Here is a 14,067-nt window from a genome sequence, read left to right as displayed (position 1 = left end):
TCCTGTATGAATAAATAAATAATTTTAAAAATCTCATTTTAATTCCAATAAGCAATCTGGTACAGAACAGTGACACTTTATTCTATATAAAAATCTTACGCAACCTTTATTTGCAATCTAAAATGTTACATTTTTGCTACATTTTTTACTATCTCAAAGAAAGCATTTCAAAATAGTTTCACAAACAGCTATACTATACTCAGTTTATATAATAATCATGAAGATATAACGTTTCAAAAGTGTTAAAAAAAACCATGATATAAAATGATCAGCATGTTTTAATATGATCTAAAAGTTTCAGCTTCTCTTTAAAGCAATATAATAATCTGAAAATGACTCAAATAGTTCAAAGTGCTCAATTCATTATATCTAGCATATAGTATTTTCCATGTTTTAAAGCAAGACTTCCATAAAAAGATTTTGAACATAAATATATAAAAAAAGGAAATATCTATTAACCTAAATTTGGATTAGTGACAAAATTCAATTTGTAATTCAATTTCCTTTACCCAAAGAATTTACTATTTTAATAACTTGGAATAATCCATTATTCTTATCATATTTGTTTCTATTACCGCTAACATTTAAAAGTAAACTAAATGAATAACCACTACACATCAAATTTATGGTCTCTTTTACTATTATATTAAAATCTCACTCTAAAAATCAATTCTTATTACAGCATAAAGCTGTAAAACGTTAACACAGAGAATCAAAAAGTGAACTTTCACCTATCAATAACAGTCTGAGGATGGAATCTAAACTCTGAATATTTTCTTCTTTAAAATGAGAAAAGTTGGCAAGTTTTATTCGATTATACTCATATTTTTCTTATTTTTAAATTTAAAAAATTCCATTTGTCAAAGAATGAGAAAGTGAAATTTCTTATTTCTAACATGTTATTTCACAGGCTACAGAAAATAAAAACACTTATCTATCTTATCTGAAAAAAAAAAAATGTCTGATGTAGCGAAAGTTCAGCTGGAACTGAAGTATCTGAAACTCATAAATTGTATTCATTTCTTAAAATTGTCTGTGATTTAAAAATTTTTACCTCTTAAATAAAATCTAAATTTTTACTTTTATCTTAATAAAAATGATAGCATTTGAAATAAAAATTGATTTTTTTATATGTATGTCCACCCTCTACATGAAGTAACTACTACAGAATTTAATCACATGAAATAAAATGTACTAAAAGGAATACAGATATATCTGCATATTAAGTGTTGAAAGTACCATGGCTAGGAAGAAAGCATTTTAAATGAATCAATTAGAACATTAAGTATTAAAAATGACTATAAAGAACACTATATTTACTAGTGCTTTACACTTACTTCTTTTATTACTAGTTTACTAATAAAATATATCAAATTTGTAAAATCACTCTTTTCAAACTCCATCTGAAAAAAGAAGCATTTAAAACTGAACAAGAGTGTTATATTTCTAACTTTCAAAACGTTTTAACTCAACTGATTTTAATATCCTTTATTTGAAAACCTAAATATTCTGCAGGTGTTTTATGCAACTGATATGCCATCAATTAACTTTTAAACAATTGTGCATTATATTCTCCTGATGCCCCATAAAATCCCCCAAGTAACAAAAACCCTGATATCCTATTTGATATGAACCCTTTAAAATGCAAATTATTCCCAAAATTTCAATCAGTTTTTTACCAAGGAGTAATATAAGACTAAAATTTACACATCTGATTCAACATGTTATGAAACAAAATTTTTAATTAACCTTAGCACTAATATCTATATTTTTAATAATTCTAAACACATGCTAAAAACAAGGTTATTATACTTATTTGAGTTTCTTTCCTTTTTGTGCTATTTTACAGCTTCAAAATCTTCAATGAACAATCTTAAGTTTCACATCACTTCAAAAAATTTTTTTTGCAAACAAGCGTGAGTGGCTATACTAGGCAAATGAAAAACAAAATGAGATGTCAAAATGAGATGGATAATCTCCAACTCATGTAACTTTACTGTCTAACTCATTATCCTAATACTATTAATGGGTCCCACCATCCCTGAAAGCTAGATAAGGGAGTACTAACAAAAGAGGAAAGAAATGTTGCCTACCTCCCTAAATGTAAAGATAAATTTAGAAGAAAAGGAAATGGAATCTTAAGATACCCAATGATAAGGATTTCTCCCTCCATGTATCTTTAATAATAGTGATTCTCACTTCAGAAAAGGGAAAAATCAAGTAGTTTACTTCTTCTTAATTTTCCCAAGTCTACAACAACAGGAGGATGTAAAAGGGCTCATCCTAATATCCTTATCAAAGTTATTTATCCTGAACTAAAAGTAAAATTGTACTTTAGATATCTGGTTTATGCATGTCTCTTAGCTGTTTTTAACAAAAACAAAACAAAAAAGGACATCAAATAACTAATGAGATTTAGCTCAAGACCACCTACCTCTCCAGGGTGCAATCTATCCCAGTTTTCATTAATGTATGTCATAAGCTCAAGTTCAGAATCAAAGTATTTCTTCTTGTGAATAACACTTAGGTTATAAAGGCATAGGTGTGCTATATCTACCCTGGAATCCAAAAATAATCAAAATATACGAAAACAATGTTTTTGGTTATTGCTAAAAAATTACACAATCTTTTTATAAAACCAGCAATTAAATCTAAAGTGAAGTATTTAGGGAACAGAGTGACAATGTTGTCAGTCATATTCACAATTAATAAATCATTACATATAAAAATCATTGGAAAACGTTAACTAAACATTTACTTATCCTGCATAGGATTGTAACTATAAACAAAGCCATATTTGATTTCTTAAAATGCATTCAGAGGATCTGATTTTAAGAAAAAAATATTTTACAATCAGAATTTTTACCACTTTTCACTACTATATATAAGTTACAGAATAGACTTATTTTTAACACCCCATGTCTGATTCTTGAGTTAAACTTTATCTTTTCCTAAAATATGAAAAACATTTAACAAAGATTTCTAAGTACTTGGTAGAAGCACTTTGTCAGTAAATCTCTAAAACTCAGACTTCCCATACCCAAGACTGAAGCAGAAATTGGCTTATTTGTCATTAAGACCTTTGTCTCTTCTGCCGTATGCTATTCTGAAGGCCCAAAAGATCTAGAAAAATGAGTAAAAAATCTGAAGATCTAAAAGATGTTTTGAAAGCTGTATTTTATGCCATCTGACTACAAAAGAGGATAAATAAAATCAAGGCTTATGCCAAGTAAATGCATTGTTTATATGAAATATGTTTCATATAAAGTTTCATACTATAGGTTTTAGAATATGGCTCTTTCTTATTCCTTAACAGATATGTCTATACTCACCACTGTAATGGTAGACGTTTGAGGTATTCAGGTCCAGAACTACAGACAGAGCAAATAAATGTATAAAACCTAAGGAAAGAAGAAAAGCTGTATATTAAGTATTTAAGAGTATACCTAAACCATTTAACAAAGCAAAATATAATATGAATTATGACACTGTGAAAGAATTTCTTTTCCAGGTATAACAAATAATTACATAGTTCTTATCTGGGAGGAAAGGGCAATTTTATTTTTAAACCATTACAGACTTTACTTCACACAGAAATTCATAATGTAGTTTATTAGTGGTTGTGTATACCAGAATTCGAATGGTTTTCCTACATACACTATTACATTCAATGCACAAAGTGATCTGGTAAAATAAACCCAAAGAAAACAAACTAAAGACAGAAAGATATTAAGTGGCATAAACGAAGCTTTAAATGGCCATGTTTTCTGTTGTTAAGTTTAGTGCTATTCCTAGAGTTCTCTCTTCTAATCCATAAAAACAGCCTAGATCTGTTTTTAGAAATTCTTCACATAGAAGGCACAAATGGTGTATATCAAATTTCTTGACCCTTTGAGGTTTTTTAAAGGAAGGTACCAGTGAGAACAGTTTAGAGCACTGTGGGGTAATATGAACAAATATAATCATTAATCAAAGACTTAAAAGCTTTCTGGGATAATATTCAAAAGCACAAAAATTCCATGTATATTTAAATTCTGTGTAATTAAAGTCTATTATCCAATATTTCCCCTCCAAGTGACCCTTTTACAAATCACTATTAAAACAACTTTTAGGGCCTCCCTGGTGGCACAAGGGGTTAAGATGCAATTTATGAAGCAGTCCGCAGCCTCTGCAGCATGAGTTCGATCCCCGGCTGGCCAGGGAGCAACCCACATAGCACAGCAGACCTCTCCTGCCTCGCCTGCTGCTCCCCTCAGCAGTGTACTTGGGTCGATCTGCCTGTTCTGCTCCCCACTCTGTGTCTGGTGAATCCTCTCACCCCCACACTTCTGGCCTGTATCCCAGCTCTTGTATGCATAAATAAATAAATATCAAAAAAAAATTTACAAATAAAACAACTTTTAAAAATATGAGACTGCAAGGAACCACAATAAAAGAAAATAAAAAAAGAAAATAAAAAAACCAGTGAAGTTGAAATGCCTTCTCACCTGTCTCCAAATAACATTGGCTTTTGAAGGCATTGCACACAAGCCTCATGAAACCACTGCTTACATTTGCAGCATTGCAGCATCTTTAAATACCAGCTATAAGGAAAAATTTAAGATTAAAATTATTACCGTTCAAAGAAAATAACTAAAATGGCTTTATGCAGAATAGAATTCTGAATATATCACATTTCTGATATACTTAGTATTAATTTCTTTCTTTCCCAAAAAGGGAAAGAAACCTTTCCATCTTTATACACAAGAATTTATAAGGGGTCAGAAAATATGTTCACTATTTCTAGTCAACAAGGGCATGGTTTCGACACTAGCAAGGGATCTCTTCCAAAGCACAAAAGCCCAGAATTATTTTCACATCGACTTTCTACTCCTCAAAAACACAATGAATAACAGTTTCATAAAATAATGTCTTATAATGGTTTCTACCTGTTGTGAGTAATGCTTTAAATTAAATGCTAGGTATGAATGAGTAAAGGACAAAGATCAATATCTGGGCCTGTTTCTCTCTTTTACAAGTGATTTAAAGAAACCAGACAGAATGTTTCTTAAATCTGCAGGTGACTATAAACTGAGAAGTCTTCCATTAAGAAAGTTAAATCACAAAAACTCTGTATAATCAGAGATGAAAATCCATTCATTTATTCATGTTTTCATCACTAAACATCTACTACACAATTCTACTATATTGCAACTCTGTCTTAAGCACAGAATCTAATAAGGAAGAAAGATATAAAAAACTAGTAACTACTATTTAAATAGTTAAATGTAATGTTTTTAAAAAAAACTATAAGGTGTTATTAGTTAACTACCTACATACAAACCCAACTTAAACCGAAAGAATACAATCAAAGAGAGGTAATACAATCTGTTTCTGCAACAAGAGAAATATAAGGCAGAACTAAGAGCATCAGTGTAGTCTATCAGACCATTTCTATGGAAATCCTGCATACTTAAATCATGACAATGTATTTCAAGAATAACTTTCAAAAACTAGACAGCAACAAAAAGAGACTTTGGATATCATGTCTTAAAGAATGTTTTTTGGTAATAGAGATTTCAGCCAGGAAAAAAAGAATGCTAATTGTATGTGACTCATGGGAATGGGAATTTGATTGCTGGATTGAAATATTTTTAAGAGTTACCTCCTAAGAAATAGAAGATGTATTTTTCTTTAGTTCCAAAGATTGCAACTAGAACCAGTGAGCAGAAGTTAAACGTAAATTTCCTCTAAACATTATTAGAACTCTAATTAATGTAGCAAACACTTAATAATAAAGATAAATATAACCAGTTACTAATCTTGCCAATTTTCTTTATTGATACTTTCATGCATTTACAATCCATTCTTACTCACACACCACAATCAATAAGAACAATAAGGTAGACCAAAAATAGCAAGGAAAATTACTTAAAATACATTAAATAACTATTCACTTACTCTCCAGGGCCTCCACAATAGCAGTAACATTGCTGGACATTGGTTTTATGACCTGCATCCCATTCCAGATCTGCCACACTGTAGGGTAATGTCTGCTTCATGACTTGCAATGCTTTGGCATTAGGTCCTTTCTTAAGAGCACCACCCCTCTATATTAGAGGGAAAAGGTTATTTAAATGAGTGAAGGATGAAATTTTAAATACAATTCTAAAACTTAAAAATGCTTATGAAATTTCTGAAGCTACTTCCATTCTGAATTTCCTACCATATCACAAACTGTTTGACTAATAATAATCTATTTTGTTGTCTCTTCTTTCAAATTATTGCCCCAATATCAAGATAACAATCAGCAAATAAGTACAAGAATAGTTGCAGGTCACTTAAGCATCATTAGTCAAATAATAAACAGCACTTCTTTTTGCCCAAAAGACTATTCATTTCATTCAAATAAATTTTCAATGTACACAATCATTATGTTGATATTGCCTTACAAATTCCATTTAGGGCTTTAGCCCAAAACACTTAAAAGATACCTTTGTTGTTGTTGCAAAAACACACTGTCGACAGAGCCATTTTTCATCTGAATCAATCACACTGGAATCAATATGAGGTGTGTGACACAACTGATGATATCCTTAATATCAAAAAGAGCATAAAGCAAATTCTGTTTTATTAATAGATACTGTAATGCAATTTCAAGAAGGTATTTTAGTACTCTTTTCCTGTATTAATGTATATATAATTGATGAAAAACCACAATAATAGCTTCAAGTGAACTAATATAAAGTATTTTAATCACTAATCTTCAACAGAGGCTTTAAGTATGTAACAAAACTTTTCTGTAAGAATAAAAAATGTTTACCTTGGCCACACTTATCACATATAACCATTTCATTAGGAGCTTCTGAATACTCTTCTTGACATATTGTACAGACCATTTCCCCACTTCCAGTGGCTCCTAAAATATTTAAATTATAAATTCAGAAAACAGTCATAATATAATTAAGAAACGTTCCAAATAGCAAAGCTACTTGTTTGACTCAGTGAGTAAAATATATGGCAATGCTACTAGGTCATGATTTCTTCTCAAGGCAAAGGACAATACACAAAATGTTCTCACTCTCCTCCCTATATCCTTCCCACCTTTACCTTAAGATGTCTGTCTACAATCATAGTTCAATCTTTTTTTTAGAGGGTATAATTTAAATTGGTCTCAGGCAGGATCACTTACTATTTACTTCCAATATTCCCACTCTCTATAAGGACAAGGATATTGTGTAAATACTAGAACATGCACATTGTTTTCACTCACCCTATACCATCTTACATCATAAGACTAAAAAAGAAAGAGGGTAAGAATGATAGCAAAGACTCTTTTCCTCCTGGATTCTGAACATTTTTTATTTACTAATTTATGAAAGAGGCTGACTGCTATTTAACTTCCAATTCCTGAATTTCCATTGGTATAACCTAACATAACTCTACTACAACAAAAGTTGGAAGGTTCCAAAGTTAATATTACTTTTACCTGAATAGTTATTCAGGTAATATTATTCAGTAATAATACCCTAATCAATTTTATTCTAAAAATAATCTTATTCTACAAAATTTAGGATACAATTTTATCACTCTTAACACAATTATTTCCAATATTCTCTTGTCAATTTCAATATACATAGTTAAAATACTAATATACAGGCTTTGCTCACATAACAATAACAAAAATCTAAAATTTTGTGCTATGGACCAAACACTGAGTTAGGTGCAACATAAAATTTGATATAATTCTATAACTTTTAGGTAAATATTCTATTTATTAACAAATATTAAACCTCAGAAAGACCTTCAGTCAGGAAGTATTAAGATAAGGATCCAAACCCCAATATGGCAGAGTCCATAGTCTCTCCTCTATACTGTGAGATGCTTCCTTTCATCAATACTATGTAGTTATTTTTTCTACCAAAAGCATTTTTCAGTCAGTTTACAAAATTATGACTTCTAATAGGTGAATAATATTCCACCCAGCTCTAGGAGTAGAGCTTCTGAGTTCATGGCTCCAATCAAGAGAACCACCAGTCTGAGCCTGGGACCTCTCAGTCCAAATCTGCAATTATCTGGAAAATGACGATCACCCCATATTAAGGCAGATGTCTGATGTGACTCCCACTAAACCATGTGGATTGGTGGGGAAAAGGTAGATCCTCAGAGAAAGTGGTTCCAATTTGACAATATGTGTTCACCTCAGGAAACTATCCTGAAGAAGGAAGGATCTTTATTTTACTTGTGAAATCTAAGTTCATTTTTTCCTCACCATGAAGTTTATGAGAAATTCTGAGTAGCTTAGTAGCCTACAAAAATCGCCCTTACTATAAATCAAATTGACAATAAAGTCCTGCTCATTTCATCTCAGATATAAACGCTTTTTCCTTTTGAATTACTGCTAGAAGTACGTCTGCGTTTAAGTATTTTTATGCATTTAACACAACTGTTAAAATTTAATATCCATGGCGCAGCGGTTGAGCGCTGGGTTGTGAAGCTGCCTGCAGCCTCTGCGGCACCGGTTCGATCCCCGGCTGCTCCCCGGCCACCGGAGGAGGGTCCCACATGGCGCGCAGACCTCTCCTGCCGCCCGCTGCTCCCCTCAGCAGTGTACTTCGGTCCTTCTGCCTGCTCTGCTCCCCGCTCTGGCTCTGGTGAATTCTCTCACCCTCCCGTGCTTCTGACTGTACCCAGTGCTTGCATAAATAAATAAATAAATCTTTAAAAAAAAAAAAAATTTAATATCCAGAGGGCCTCCCTGGTGGCGCAGGCAGTTGAGCGCCATACTGTGAAGCTGTCCACAGCCTCTGTAGCGTGGGTTCGATCCTGGCCAGCCAGGGAGAAACCCACATGCTGCAGCAGACCTCTCCTGTCTCGCCTACTGCTCCCCTCAGCAATGTATTTCATCAGTCTGCCTGTTCTGTTCCCCACTCTGTCTCTGGTGAACCCTCTTGCCCTCCCGCGCATATGGCCTGTACCCCAGCTCTTGTATAAATAAAATAAATCTTTAAAAAAATAATTTAAAAAAATAATATCCTGAATAGAAATTTACACTGCCACCAGCAATGCAGTGTATCATTTTCACTGAAACAATAACAGTATTAGGTATTAAAATGAAAAATTCTTTTAAATGTATTTAATGGTCTTAACATTCTCTCTCTGTTGTAATGTACATTTCTTTGACTAACATTATTATGTGTTTTCCTTACTCTTTAGAATCTTTTCATATTATTATTTTGAGATATATATATATATATACATACACATACGCATAGAGCATGTTCTCATACGAAGAAAACCACTAAAACTAGTCTCCACACTGAATCTGCCATAATGCAGTTTCTCAGATTCACCTGCTAATTCTATAGCAACATATGAGCTACTCACTAAGCATTATAAGCAGTTACATGGCCATGGAACAACCCTTTGCAGTCTAGATATAGTAAAAGGAATCCATGGAACATATCAATAACTTACCAAAGTTGGAGTTCAGACTCAAATACAAAACCCAATCACTAAATACTTTTAGAAAAGTAAAGACAATTTATTTCTCCTCTCTACAAAAGGTGAAACAAAACACAGGTCTTAGCATGGGCCTATTAACCCAGTAAAAAGAAAACCAAAAATGGGACTTTATTATGCAGCTAATATACTCTAAATTTTAATATTCATACTTCTATAAATAAAGCACTTCCATGAAAGAGCTACCTTGAAAAACACTTATATTCAGCAGATTCAAAGGTCATACAGCAATTATAGTTTATAAAAATGGAAAGCATTACAAGAAAGGTACCTACAACCAAACCAAGGCATACCTTTATTCATTTTTACTTGCACCCAAATATAGCCTCATTTTCCCATTTAAACATGAAAGACCATAATTAAACAGTAATTTCAAACCAATTTACTAATGATTATTTTTAGCACTCCAAATCTATTAACTATGTTCTAATTCCCCATACCATATGGCAAATAGTATGTGCGCAGTATCAGTTCTCTACATTATTTTGTACTAATATGGGCAAATAACAGTTATGTTGAAGCCCAAATGGCTAAAAAAGTTTTACAAGGTTCTTAGAAGTGTAACAATAGTTTATAAGTGTGCATCAGTAATGCACCTGTTCTCTAGTCTACTTCTACCCTCAGAGTTAATTCTTGCTCTTCTCATATAATTTGTAACTCCTCAAAAATGATTATGAGTTATCTTAATAGACTGTACTCAACAGACAACACTAGAAAATGACAAGCTGAAGGAAATCAAACTTCAATATAAATCATGTTCAAGAGAAATAGTAGCACCTGCCTGTTTGAATGTCCTTCCAGAGAACCCAGGATTTAGAACTGTCTTCAAATATAATGAAGCAGCTCTGTTTCAATATGTTTATCTGAAATAGAAAGAAATACTTATGGTGATTTCTTCTAAGACTAAAAACATGACGTTAAATTCAAGATTTTTAAAAGTTGGGCCTCTCCCGGTGGCGCAGTGGTTGAGAGCTGGGCTGCGAGGCTGCCCGCAGCCTCTGCAGCGCCGGTTCCATCCCAGGTTGCCGGCGAGGGTACCACACGGTGCGCAAACCTCTCCTGCTGCGCCTGCTGCTTCCCTCAGCAGTGTATTTCGTCGGTCTGCCTGTTCTGTTCCCCGCTCTGGCTCTGGTGACTCTTCTTACCCTCCCGCACTTCTGACTGTGCCCAGTGCTTGCATAAATAAATAAATCAATCTTTTTTTTTAAAAAAGATTATTAAAAGTTTACTGTGTATCTTAAAGTAACTTGCCTTTTTGATAGTTCCAAGATAAAACAAGCCATCTGACCATCTAGCTAGGACATCCTGACCCTCTTCAAATTTACATGCTGGCTTTTTGACTTTATGTCCATCCTGTAAAGACAGCTTGGTCAAGGATGTTGGGGTCTTTTGGTTTCGACGTAAAGGAGACCGCTTGTGGACCAGTGAATTACCTGCCCCTGTAGAGTCTCTGTTGAGGAAATAAAAACCACATGTAAAATTTGACATACTTATAGAGTTTATTTTTATAATCATTGATATGTTTCATATAGTAATCAAAAATCTATTAAAAACCTTAAATTGAAGGAAAATATAACAAGCACCTCAAATCATACACACTCACCTGAAATGCCTTTAAAACAAAATGTCTAAATGCCTTTAAAGGAAAATGTCCAGGGCCTCCCCGGTGGCGCAGGTGGTTGAGCGCTGGGTTGCGAAGCTGCCTGCAGCCTCTGCAGCACCGGTTCAATCCCCGGCTGCTACCCGGCCACCGGAGGAGGGTCCCACATGGTGCAACAGACCTCTCCTGCCGCCCGCTGCTCCCCTCAGCAGTGTACTTCGGTCCTTCTGCCTGCTCTGCTCCCTGCTCTGGCTCTGGTGAATTCTCTCACCCTCCTGTGCTCTGACTGTACCCAGTGCTTGCATAAATAGATAGATAGATAGATAGATAGATAGATAGATAGATAGATAGATAAATGCATAAATACATAAATACATAAATAAATCTTAAAAAAAAAAGGAAAATGTCCATTTGCAACATCAATGAAGCTAATGGGAATTATGCCTAATTAAGTAAGCCAAAGAGTGAAAGACAAACACCATATGGTTTCATTCTTATGTGGTATAGCCAAAAAACAAAAAGCAAAAAAAAAAACAAAAAACCAGAAATACTAAAAAACAAAAAATAAACTTTTAGACTATAAGATCGATTAATGGTTACCAAAAGGTTAAGGGGAAAGAGGATAGATAAATCAGGAAAAGAGACATTATGGAAGAGAACAGATCTGGATTTTTAGCAGTGAACTAAACATAGTATGTATACATAGTTCATGCTGATTCTCAATCATAAACACCTGAAACTTAATATCATAATACAATTATTACTTCAACAAAAATAATAAAAAACAAAATTACAGCACTACTCAGTATTCATTCAGTGCTTATTCTGAGGTCAGGATTTGGCAGTAACTCCAAAGTAACATATGCAGGGCAGCTATCATCAAAATAACATCTTTAAGTTGAAGGTGGTAGGTCAGGAAAATGAACAAAAGAGATACTAAATCTCACAACTGGGATTAGATAAAGTAAAAGAACTTAAGTAGCACAATTTCTTAGGCACATGATAAAGAATTTTAAATATGATTATGCCACATGTAGTTGTAACACATTAACCAATGATCTGGGGGTTAGTCGGTAAATTCAACTCACTAGAAGAGCAGTCATAACCTCCCTGCAGGGAATCATGATTGACCTGAGTCTAGTTTATTGATAGGAATATGTCACAGTCCCTCAAATATGCAGAATTGGGAGTTTAATAAAAGACTGAGAACCACAGTTCACAAAATCATATTCAAATGAAAAGTATAAGATCACTTATTTTTCTAAGCAAAATTACACATCCCAAAATTATAACTTATGCATTAGTTGTTCCATAAACACACTACTATCACCTTTCTTAAAGGCAACAAAAGTAGTGTTGATTTTGTCTCAATTTCCTAATTTAGATTTTTTTTCACTAAGTAAATATACAATATATAAAACTTGATAGATAATTCAAAATTAGCATAAAAGTAAAAATGAAAAAAAATTGTTTTAATACCTACGAATTGGAAATAACTAATTTCAATACCAAAGAATACACAATTCTGCCATGTAGTAAAACATAGATAAACCTTGAAGACATTATGCTAAGTAAAATAAGTCGGACAAAAAGAACAAATATTGGGGCCTCCCTGGTGGCGCGAGGGGTTAGAAAGCAGCACTATGAAGCTATCCGCAGCCACTGCAGCATGAGTTCAATCCCCAGCCAGGGAGGTGACCCACATGGCACAGCAGACCTATATACCGTCTCGCCCGCTGCTTCCCTCAGCAGTGTATTTCAGTCAATCCACCTGTTCTGTTCCATACTGTCTCTGGTGAATCCTCTCATCCCCCACACCTCTGGGCTGTACCCCAGGTTCTTGTATGTATAAATAAATAAATCTTAAAAAATATATAAAAAGAACAAATATTACATAATTCCATTCATATAAGACTATGAATAAGTCTAGCTTATAGAGATTGAGAGCAGAATGGTAGTTGCCGGGGCAAGAAGAAGGGAAGAGTGGGGAGTTAATGTTTAAAGTATATATAGTTTGTTTGAAAACCAAACCACAATTTAAAGATCTGCAAAGGAAAAATGAGTTCGATCCATGGGCCTCCCCGGTGGCGCAGCGGTTGAGCGCTGGGTTGCGAAGCTGCCCGCGGCCTCTGCGGCGCCGGTTCGATCCCCGGCTGCTCCCCGGCCACCGGAGGAGGGTCCCATATGGCGCGCAGACCTCTCCTGCCACCCGCTGCTCCCCTCAGCAGTGTACTTCGGTCCTTCTGCCTGCTCTGCTCCCCGCTCTGGCTCTGGTGAATTCTCTCACCCTCCCGCGCTTCTGACTGTACCCAGTGCTTGTAGAAATAAATAAATAAATAAATAAATAAATCTTTAAAAAAAAAAAAAAATGAGTTCGATCCAAATTTGCTGAAAAATATTAATTTACACATCTAAGAAATCCAACGAACAAAAATATAGGATAAATATAAAGTGATATACATGTAGACACATCAGAGTAAAAACCCGAAAGAAAATCTTGAAAGCAATGCAAAAAATAACTCATCACATTCAAGGAAACCCCAAAAGGATTAACTTCTCATCAGAAATAAGGAAGAGCAGAAGGCAGTGATATGACATACTCAAAGAGCAAAAATGGAAAAGAAAAACCTAAAGTGTTGACCAAAAATCTTTTATTCAGCAAAATTCCTTCAGAAGTGAAGATGGGGGGTCTCCCTGGTGGCGCAAGGGGTTAAGACACAACCTATGAAGTTGTCCATAGCTTCTGCAGTACAAGTTCGATGCCCAGCTGGCCAGGGAGCTACCCACATGGTGCAGCAGACCTCTCCTGACTCACCCGCTGCTCCCCTCAGCAGTGTACTTCAGTCAATCTGCCTCTTCTGCTCCCCACTCTGCCTCTGGTGAATCCTCTCACCGCCCCGCCCCCACCTCTGGCCTGTACCCCAGGTCTTGTATGCATAAATAAATAAATAATTAAAACAAAACAA

General features: G+C 34.3%; 1 protein-coding gene across 5 annotated transcripts in view; it reads right to left on the bottom strand.

The window, feature by feature from the left end:
• MTF2 (metal response element binding transcription factor 2) overlaps positions 1 to 14,067 on the bottom strand; it is a 44,925-nt gene that overhangs the window by 13,599 nt on the left and 17,259 nt on the right. For 4 of the 5 annotated variants that reach the window (XM_054691859.1, XM_054691860.1, XM_037501470.2 and 1 more), the window contains 8 exons: positions 10,753 to 10,951; positions 10,283 to 10,364; positions 6,803 to 6,898; positions 6,474 to 6,574; positions 5,941 to 6,089; positions 4,488 to 4,583; positions 3,333 to 3,401; positions 2,435 to 2,558 (listed from right to left, as the gene is read on the bottom strand). In XM_054691859.1, coding sequence (XP_054547834.1) covers positions 2,435 to 2,558; positions 3,333 to 3,401; positions 4,488 to 4,583; positions 5,941 to 6,089; positions 6,474 to 6,574; positions 6,803 to 6,898; positions 10,283 to 10,364; positions 10,753 to 10,951 — 916 coding nt within the window. The remainder of the gene's footprint in view (positions 1 to 2,434; positions 2,559 to 3,332; positions 3,402 to 4,487; positions 4,584 to 5,940; positions 6,090 to 6,473; positions 6,575 to 6,802; positions 6,899 to 10,282; positions 10,365 to 10,752; positions 10,952 to 14,067) is intronic. The other variant, XM_054691862.1, reaches the window with a different exon arrangement.

The sequence above is a fragment of the Talpa occidentalis genome, unplaced genomic scaffold (genome assembly GCF_014898055.3).
Source record: "Talpa occidentalis isolate TD23 unplaced genomic scaffold, MPIMG_talOcc4v2.1 talOcc4.9, whole genome shotgun sequence".
Lineage (NCBI taxonomy): Eukaryota > Metazoa > Chordata > Mammalia > Eulipotyphla > Talpidae > Talpa > Talpa occidentalis.
This window is presented reverse-complemented; position numbering and strand designations above follow the sequence as displayed.